At 33.3% G+C, this 10629-nt stretch overlaps 1 protein-coding gene across 1 annotated transcript; it reads left to right on the top strand.

Moving 5' to 3' along the window:
• The first annotated feature begins 86 nt into the window (after nucleotides 1–86).
• On the top strand, nucleotides 87–5801 carry LOC110645147 (ribosome-recycling factor, chloroplastic). The gene is made up of 10 exons (XM_021798194.2): nucleotides 87–454; nucleotides 613–682; nucleotides 806–901; nucleotides 1235–1332; nucleotides 1595–1706; nucleotides 2514–2555; nucleotides 3677–3733; nucleotides 3925–3975; nucleotides 4635–4691; nucleotides 5524–5801. Exons 1-10 carry the CDS (start codon nucleotides 240–242, stop codon nucleotides 5539–5541), a joined length of 816 nt encoding a protein of 271 aa, XP_021653886.2. The 5' UTR covers nucleotides 87–239; the 3' UTR covers nucleotides 5542–5801.
• Nucleotides 5802–10629: the final 4828 nt, after the last annotated feature.

Genomic DNA, 10629 nt, shown 5'->3' on the forward strand with positions numbered 1-10629 from the left:
TATAGGTGAAAATTATGATTTGAATATTACGATTAAAAAGTAATGAATAAATAAAAATAAAATGGTGATACGGTGCGTGCTATGGTACCAGCAACCAAACAGAAATGCCAGCGAGAGCGAGCCCTCTTATCCACAGACACAGTCAGTCTCCCTCCTTCCCAGCTTGTTGACTACAAGCTTCTTAAACATTTCCTCAATCTCATTATCTCTAAAAAGCTCATTCTTAGCCTCTAGCTTGGATGGCGACTCCCTTCTCTCCAGCGACATCGCTTCGGTCCATCTTCCAATCCAAGCCAAACCCTCCCAAAACCCTCCTCTCTCTTCCAGGCTCTTCTCCTAGACTACACCACTGTGATACTGCCGGTGTGAGCTTCTGGGCCTCTGCTTCTAACTACGCCGGTGCATCCAAACTTTCTTGCAAGCCTATTGTCGGGAAACAGTTGTTTCACAGGAGGCAAGTAAAATATGCCTTTACTCGACGTCCTGTTATTGCTATTACTTGCTGTGCTCTGCAATTGGCTCAATAATAGATTGGTTCTTTACTGTTTGAGACACTTATATCTTCCTAGGTACTTGATTGAGATTTTATATGCAATTTTACTTGACATGCAGAAGAGGAGTGATAAGGTGCGCAACCATTGAAGAAATCGAAGCGGAGAAGTCCTCCATTGAAAAGGATGCTGTAAGTATTTTCGGTAATTGGTTCTAGTAGAGTTGTTATATGGCCAAATAGGTGATAGTTGAAAGCCTTCTGAATTTTCTTGATTCACTTTTAGTAGTGATTGAGGGCATTGGTTATTATCAGAAAGCGAGGATGGAAAAGACTATTGAAACAGTTCGAACGAACTTTAATTCTGTAAGGACTGGCAGAGCAAACCCAGCAATACTAGATAAGATTGAGGTATAAATTCTGTGTAAGTTTGTGTAACTGTCCTCGTGATTATGAATTTATGATCATTTAAAAAAAAGATAGAGAGAATCGTTTTAGTGAGGAAGAAAAATATGTGATGATTTTCTGTTATTATCATCATTATTATTATTCATTTATACAAATGGTATTAAATGTTATTCCAAGCAATCTCTTTTCTGTTAAACATGCACTCAGTCTTTAACATAGCAGAAAGGAGGTGGCTTGTGCAACACTTCTTATGGAACGTATACTATTTTTATAATTTACTGTTCTGTTAAAGTGTTCAATTTTGATGTGAAAAGCTATGAAACTATGCTTTTACAGGTGGAGTATTATGGAAGTCCAGTCAGCTTGAAAAGCATAGCTCAAATCAATACTCCTGATGCAAGTTCTCTTTTGGTCCAGCCATATGACAAATCCAGGTATTGCAAAAAGCAAAAGACAAGAAAACTTGGAATCTTTGAGAACCATCAAACTATGCTGATTTACTCTTCTGTGGAATAGATATAGGATGCATACTAAAAGTGTAGCATTCCTGTTGTCAACTAAGTACTAGAGAGTAGGACTGGCAGTTTTCACAAAATTTTTTTGCTAGCACAGAATATGTAGTGAAATCACAGATGGTACTAAATCTTTGTTGACTATTTTGTTCCGTTTGCTGATCTGTTACTTCTTGCATGCCAGCCTTAAGGCTATAGAGAAGGCCATTGTCAGCTCTGATCTTGGTTTGACTCCAAATAATGATGGAGAAGTAATACGGTTGTCCCTTCCTCAATTGACATCAGAAAGAAGGAAGGTAGTTTCCTTTGGTCTTGTGGGATGTAGCAAGTGGCAACTAATTTAAACCAAAAGGTCTCTGAGGCCTTTAATCCACTCTATTAATTTGTACACTTCATATGGTAACATGTGAAAGTTGAATTTGCCATGATTATTGTATCTATGTAATCAAGAATCCCATAGGAAATATTTGTTTTACCTTGTTGTTTTATTCTATTTTTCTGTATTTTGGATACAGCATTCCTACTCATACTGTGTTTCTATAGTTCCATACCTCTTGGAGCTCATCATTGATTTCCACTTCATTGGCATGACATCTCTTCATCCCTCAAAAAAATTCTCTCTCTCTCTCTCTCTCTCACACACACACACACACACACACACACACACACACAACACTCACTATTAATAATCATAATCATGCCTCAGAGGATATGAGTAGATAAATATACATCTTTTCAGTTGTATGAAATTGACTGGATGGTCCTGACCTTCAGTTCTGCTGTATCAGTAGTTAAATTTTCAGTATGGAAGTGGTCAACCCAATCTTGGCAAAAGCTCTTGTTCATTTTATGCTCTTGCTTTGTAATTTTTCTACACTTTGCTACATCCATGAGAATGTAACTTTAGACATTTGGCACATGCCTTTACCAAACAAAAATGAAGAGAAAATCCATACTAAATTTGTTTTATTTAGCATGATGAAAATTGAAATAGAGCACTTGTTTAAGATGGTTTGGAGAAGTTCTTTCTAATGCTTCTGGAGATTTTATGGTCAATTTAACTTCATTTGTTTCTTTATCTCTTTCGTCTTTTTGGTTCACAGGAGTTGTCAAAAATGGTTGCCAAACAGGCTGAAGAAGGAAAGGTACATATCATTTTTTAGTTAATGATTTAAAATTGGATAACTCGCTACTATTTGTAATCAGATCAGTTATGTATGATCTGTAATGATCACTCTTAGGGAAATAAGCTCAGATAGGAAAATCTTATGGGACCTACAAGAATGTATATCTAACTCATAATTGAGTTCGTTAGGGTTAGGGAATCTAGAACTGATGTAAAAGTATGTGTTTTTCTCCGTGATTTTTTTTTCAGAAAACTTGGAAAGGCATACATTCTTAGGTTTGGTGCTGGCATCATGCAATCTATTTAATAGATGGATTCGAAAGTTGAATTCTTTTATTATATTATCATTTGCATGTAGATGTTGGCTAATGGTGGTGTTCAACTGAGTCAACGGGTTCTTAGCTGTCTAAGCTAGGTTTGGTCATTTCTTAGTCAAGCTTGAACTCATCTCAAGATTGACTTGAAGCTTTAAGAAGCCTTTTCCAAGTTTGGTTTGATTTTATTCCACTTAAGCTTGAGTTTGATTTTAGTTTGGCTTGATGAAATATTTGGGCTGATTGTATTTCTTTGAAGCCAAGCCAAGCCAACAAAGGATGTGGACTAAAAGCTTTAATCTGATTATTTAAAGCCTTATCCTACAAGAAAGGCCCAAGGAGGCGGCACACACATGAGAATTAAAACTATGGGTGTCCTATTAAATGGAAATGAAAACTACAATGCAGCTTGTTCATGAACATAATCGAGTTCACCTATATTAAATTTTTGTTTGATTTATTTATTAAAAGAGCCTAAACTTTAGGTTTAAAGCTGTTCATTTTTCTTAGTAAAAGAACGCAAGTTTTTACTGAATTTGTTCACAAGCTGGCTGCTGAATGCGCTAGTTCATCTATGGACTTAGGATTAGTAGATTGCATTAAAGTCATCAATATTTTACTTAAAATTATCTTTCTTAACCCATCGTTTTTAGGTTTAAAATTGTTCATTTTTCTTAGTTTTTGGAAACAAGTTTTTACTGCATTTGTTTTGTTCACAAGCTGGCTGCTGAATGCACTAGTTCATTTATGGTCTTATGATTACTAGATTGCATTAAAGTCATCAATATTTTACTTAAATTATGTTTTCTTAATCTATCATTTATAGGTGGCACTGAGGAATATCCGAAGAGAAGCACTGAAAGCCTATGAGAAACTGGAGAAGGTTTGAATCAAGAAGACATTGTTCTACCCTTTTTTTTTTTTTATTTTGGGTTTTTTTTTTGGGGGTGTTGGGTGGGGGGGGTGGCGGTGGGAGGAGAGGGGAGGGAGTGGAGGGTTTATCTCCCGAGGTGGTTTGATCTAATTCTTTTTTTTTTTAAATAGTTAGTATCATAATCCTTCTTTCTTTTTCAGGAAAAAAAGCTCTCAGAGGACAATGTGAAGGACTTGTCCAGTGACTTGCAGGTAACTTACTGCTTTACTTTTTGTGGTTCATCATCTGGGGATGATTTTGGATGTCTTCTTTTAATAATACAGTTTGGTGTGCAATTTTTTTAGTGTTTATAAAATTATCTCCGCTAACAAATTCCTTCAGCAATATGACTGGTTTTTTCTACACATACAAGGCACTTCATGTTTACTTGGGAGTTGTTATACATGCTAATGGAGAAATATTGCTCAGAATTGAGATATATCAGTACAAGCACCATATGGTTGGAGATTTTCTTGAAAGTAGCTCTTAGTTCTTGCTAGTTTGTTGCTTACCCTGTGCTGCTATGTTATATAACCCTATTCTTGCAGTCTTGACTTGGATAGATGCTTTTGGGAAACACTCATGTGTGTTGGAAAAAAAAAAATCAAATAGTTCAATGGCAGAGTGGCATGTTGCGTTTGATATTGCTGGGAATACCTAGATGATGTTTTTATTACGTGATAGTGTGCTAATATCTGATTTTAAGCATTGGGATTTGAAGTTTTTTAATTCTTCCTATTTTTGTCTTATTCTTTTTCATGTTTTCCTCAGTCCGTATCTTCTTGTCATTTCCCCATGATGAATAAATAACTTAATAGATTCCACATTCCAGCTTTTGAGCACTCTGAGTTGACATTGTTTCTTCTTCCAGAAGCTAACCGATGAGTATATGAAGAAGATTGACACCATCTTCAAGCAAAAGGAAAAGGTATATCCTTGTTAATTATACTGATTTATCATTATTATTTCAGCTGCTTGTTTTCCCTGCATGAATAATGCATAGATGTCATAAATGTTGCATTCTCTGGAACCATGGGAAAGATCTTAAGTCTTGAATTCCTTCAACTAGAGGTAGAAACTTTTGCATTTTGGTTCTCTACCAATCTCAAGATCAAATACGAAGGGATTTTGGATTGTTTTGACTTGGGCTGGTGAGCGGCCAGGTTGGGTTGGGAATTTGGGTCAAAAGCAGAAAAAATGTGGCTTAGCAAACAAAAATACAAATCCTGAAAAGAAGTGAAAATGGCTTAAAATCATAGGTTTTCAAAAGGATAAAAAAAGTCAAAGCTGAGATAGAATAGCTGACTGAAAAGTTCACCAGTCTTGTGAAGGAATTGTGAAATAAATTAACATTATATCTGGTTAGCTTGAAATTTGTGATAAAATTTAAGTATATAGCTGTTAAATTTGAGATTTTTTGTGAAATTGCAAGAAATAATATGGGTAATGATACTGTAGCTCATTCATGGGAAAGTGGCACTTTCATGTCTGTCAAACAAGAATACGGTCATATCAGAATAAATAAAGATGCTACTTTTTATCATTTTGCATATGCAAACTTATCCTCACCAGAGCACTCTGGTTGAGGGTGATGTCAGATACAATCCAAGAGTGCTGCACTCTGGTTACTGTCCATCTTGACTATTTCATTGTTATGGGATTCCCATTACCACAGCTTGAAAGATTATTTTCATTTACATTTTATTTTATTACTTTCATGTTATGGTTAACATGTACTGACTTTGAGCTATGTCTTTCAGGAATTGCTGAAGGTTTGACCGTTGTTTGTGCACAGATGTAATGGGTGAATTTCTGCTTTGAGTTTCCATTTGAGGACAAATTTGTGATGTGCAGTGTCTATAACTAATGAGAAAGGCACTTCAGAAATTAATAGGATAGCAGTGGATATTTTGAATGAGACATGAAAAAGAGCCTTTTTGTAAGTCATATGTATAGCAGTTTTCAAAATTTTTCCTTGTTATATTGTCTCAACATAGCTTAAAATTCAGTCAATTCTCATGAGTATGGATCCTTTTCATATTGTCTCAAGATAGAAGTTCCTTAAATTAGTATCCACAAGAAAATACTATGATATTTGACATTCTAATAATGAGAGATGTTAGCTCCACTTTGTTTCTTCAACAATGGTTCATATGATGGGACTCATGCATTTCTTTATCTGAGATTCTATTTGCATCTGATGATGTGCATAGTTCACTGGACCTTATCAGCATTTTAACTAAATATGCTCAAAGCTTGCCAATTGAGACCTTACCAACAATGCTTCAATTGATTGCCTACGATTTGAATACGCTGGAGGTATTGTCCTGCTCTTTGGCTAAGGAATTGTGTGTGGGAGGGAGAGCTAAGTTGCATGTGAACAATTTCTTAGAAGCTTCCAGAAAGCAATGGGTTCAATTCTTTTGCGGAAGTAATAAAAGCATTTTTGGTGAGGATCACCACCGACGGGACAAAAAGGAACTGGTATTGAGAGGCTCCTTTTGGATCAAGAGTGCTATTTTGAATTTTATGGCCCGAGTGATAAAGCCTTTGATAAAATGAAAGATGGTCTGCTTTTGCTTACTTGTAAAGGTGGGTTATTATATTGTCTCCCTACTTTGATTTTAAACTAAAAAGAGCCACAATCAATACCATCATCAACCTCACTGTTTAAGCGATTCCGAAGTCATTTGATGTGAGCAAAGACTAGCGGATTAGATAGAATTCTGGCCCGGTTTCCCTGCCACACCCTCCAAGCAAAATCACTTTGGAACCACTCCTGTTTTAAGTTTTTATTTTCTTTAAGCCAAAAAGTTAACCCAGTCGGTTACCTATTGGAAATTTTCTGTTGGTGTTGCAATTTCTTTTTTTATTTGTATTTTACACAGCCATCGAATTTTGTTGCCCTTTCTTTTTCAGGGTTTTATGGATCCGAGTCATAGCATAGATTTGGTGTTATTTGTCCCATTTTATAGGATTTTGTTTTGTGGTTAAAATTGTTAAAGAGAGTTTCTACTTTCTTGGAAACCTTAGGAATTTCTTGCTCTCCCTTTGAGGGCATGGCAACCTTTGATTGTTCAAGAAATTGAATATGGATTTTCTTTTTTAAAATTGCGATGCCCTCTGCTTATTATACAACGGATCCTTTGTTTAAATTGTTCTTTCGTTCTTGAATATATAATTATTTGTATTATGATGTACTTCTTAGCAATTCAACCAAATAGAAAATTTTTCTTCGTTTTCTTTTTTTTTATATAAAAAAAAAAACACGACAACGATTGAAAAAAAAAAAAGGGGAAAATGACAGAAAACGTATGCTGGGCTTAGGTTGTGGCTTATGGGCCCCGAGGAGAAAAATGGAAAACTTGGGGTCAGCGACTGGAAGGGGGCCTTCCCTTAACCCTCAAAGTCTGACATAATAATAATAATAATAATAATAAACTTAAAATGGGACTTGTCTTCCTCAATCTCCATTAATTCTCTAACCCCTTCAACTTTTCATATATATATATAATATAAATTTTTCATTTGTAGTTTACTTTATGCTTTTATTTTAATTATTTTCTTCGCATATTCTACCATTTTAAGTTCATAATTTCTCCTCTTTTTATTTTAAAATCCATGAAATAAGTCAAAGCCTAGATAAAAGTCATATAAATCTCAAAATTATTGTCTAAATCCTGTTTTATATAATAAAAAAATAGCATTAGTGCAATAGAATCCTCCATTCCAGCTCAGAGAAACACTAAATTAGTATCCTCACATCCCAATACAATAAAGAAGAAAATCCCATCTACAATAAGAAAAAAATTCAAAAATGCATATTAAAATATTATCTTTTGGTATACATATAAATATATATTACAGAACATATAATATTATAGTTCCAACTTGTATATTGCTTGACCAATTAATATGGTGATGTCCAAAACTTGGACAAAGCTCACAACTTGTCCTCTTCTTAGACAAAATAAATAAATAAATAAAAATAAAAATACCCTCTTGAGTGCTTATTAGCGCGGCATTAAATTATAAAATTACTTTTGCATTGGGCAAGTGTATATTATTGTGTTGGAATGCCAAAGAAGCATGCTTTTTTAATCATTATTTTATTAATTTAATTGTGAATAAGAGTATTATTAAAATCACTTCAATTATAAAAATGACCCATGAAATGTACTTTATTAATAAAATAATGGACTCTTTGCTTTGATTTTAATCATTCTTTTCATATAAATAATAAATTACAAATAATTGTTTGAATGTTTGTGGACTAAACTATATGAAAAAAAAGCCACCCATTACCTAAACCATGATTTTATTATTAATTTGTGACCATTGGAAATATGCTTTTTCCACATTTTTCAATGCGTGGACCAAATCCACCTTGTATGCATATTGAGTTCATTTTTAATTATATAACAAATTTCCAGGCATAATTATCCTTCCCAACTCTCTCTCATATCTACACAATAGAATTTCAACACTTTTAATTTTGCATAACATCTTTAAATAGAGATGACAATCTTATTCCAATGTAATAGAAATTATTCTTACACGTTCCGAGTCTATTCTGCAATAATTTTTAGAATAATATTTAATATTTTAATTATAATTAAAATATTATTTTTTATTTATATTATTTGATAGTATAATATTTATATTAATTTTAAAAAATTGATAGAGTAACTTTTAAAAAATTATCTTTTATAACTTTTAAAAATTAAGTAAATGTTTTGATTATATTAATAAAATAATAATATTATTTTTATATTTAACAATCATTATTATTAAATACTTATTATATAAAATAACTAATTACTAATATTTAATATGTGATAGTTATCAGCTAATAAAGTAACTAATATCACTGAATAGTACTTTCATTACCACTTCTACTTTAACAATCCAATGCAAGATAAACATATTTTATTTTTTTTATATATATTATTTTCAAAATTAAAAAAAAAATTTGATTTTTTTTTAATGTATGTGTCAATATTTATTGAAAGAAAATGAGTGAGTTTATAAGTCTTGTCAAGATTTTTCTCAATTAGTACTTATCTGGATATGAGTGTTGGTATATTAAATCTAATAATTTGTATGTATTTCTTGTAATTAGTGTATATATTTTGTGTGTGTTCATATATTATAATTAAAAAAAAAAGACTTTATTTTCACTTTAATATAATGAAAATTAAAAAGTAGAAATCATGGATTAATAACATTTAATATTTGTCTTTCCTTAAGACAATCATGGAAATGGATTGACCCCATCATTTTTATTCCCATGCCCTACCTCATAGATGTTGCTTGCTACAATAATGTAACTCGTCAAACAGTCTTCATGTTCCATCACCTTTAATTGAATGAAATAGAATGCCAAATTTTTCTTACCCTTTAATTTTAAGTTTCGAAAGGAATCCACTTTTTTTTTTTTTTCAAAATTGCAATTATTCCTCACTCGTCATTTCATTTTTAAGTTGAATTTTGATGACATTGTTAAATTATAAAACTAATTTTAAATTATTGTCATATACTAACCATTTGACCCACATATTTTGACTTATTAAATATATCTTTATTAAATTATGTGATTTTCTTCTAAATTTAATAATTCCATTATTCCTTCTAAAAAATAATGTCATTATTCATGAAGTTTTAGCAATAATAAGATAAGGGTTTATAATTTTGTTTAAGGTTTTTGTTATGGTTATTTTATTTTAATTTTTATTGTGTTACCATTAAATTAAATCTTATTACTTTTTTGTTAATAATATAAAATTTATTTTATAAAAAAAAATAAATTACAATAAAAATTTTTATAAATTTGATTTATTAATTATTATAACTGTAAAATATAATTTTAAGTGGTGATAAAACTTATGAATTAATTAAAAAAATAATTACTATGAAATAATTAGATTCGCAATAGCATGTAATTTCTCCTGTAAACGCCGGCATATTATCCTTCACCCTTCATGTCAGCTCCATTGATGACGTCATCCATTGACACATCAGCATCCAAACCAGTGAAAATTTCCTTCCAACTAGCTTAGGGAGCATCTTTTTCACAAGCCACACTTCTGTGATGGTGACTCGGATGCGGCATCCCTGCTGCCCTTAGATCGTGGACCGCTCGATTGAAAACCACCAATGGTTGCGATATTACTTTTGTTTGGGAAGCACGAGGCAGGTGGTTGGGTGGAGCCAGGTCAGACTCTCTTTTTTAAGATGGTTCGTCAAAGTAAAGGGACACCCACGTCGGATTCTCATCTGACGGCCGTTTGTGGCCCAACCTCACAACAAACAATCTAAGCCGTCAGTTTCCAATAAGGGCCCACCTAAGCAAAAGACGTCTTTTTCGGATCTCATCCATTGGAGTGGGCCCCGTTTGCGGCGTTATAATTCTGAGTGTGACCGGCTGGAGCGGTCATTTCGGACTCGATTCCCACGTGATTGCTACGTCTTTTATGTACTGTATGTTCGACTTTTTAATTGGCGACGGGCAACCGGATATTTGCATTCGCTTCCTCAACGAATGAATAATTGACAATTGTACCCTTCTGTGGGATCCAGTAATGAAGTGTGAAGCAAGCAGAACTTGTCTTTCCCCGTGCCGAGAGCGCGTGATTAGATATGCAGCTTGTGAATGCGGCTGAACAAGATAAATATAAGACGACACGTGGCTATTCTTGAGGCAGCGGCTATAACTCGGTCAGACAAGGACGTATCTGCCATGTTGGCATTGGCTAACGACAACCGTTGGATTGGGTATTGATCCAAAGGTGATGCAACTCTAAGTCGTCAGTATTGAATCTGAGCCATTGAGCGTTGGGCTGGAGTAGGCATGGCGTGAGTAAGTG

This window comes from Hevea brasiliensis, chromosome 9 (genome assembly GCF_030052815.1).
Source record: "Hevea brasiliensis isolate MT/VB/25A 57/8 chromosome 9, ASM3005281v1, whole genome shotgun sequence".
NCBI classification, from domain to species: Eukaryota; Viridiplantae; Streptophyta; class Magnoliopsida; order Malpighiales; family Euphorbiaceae; genus Hevea; species Hevea brasiliensis.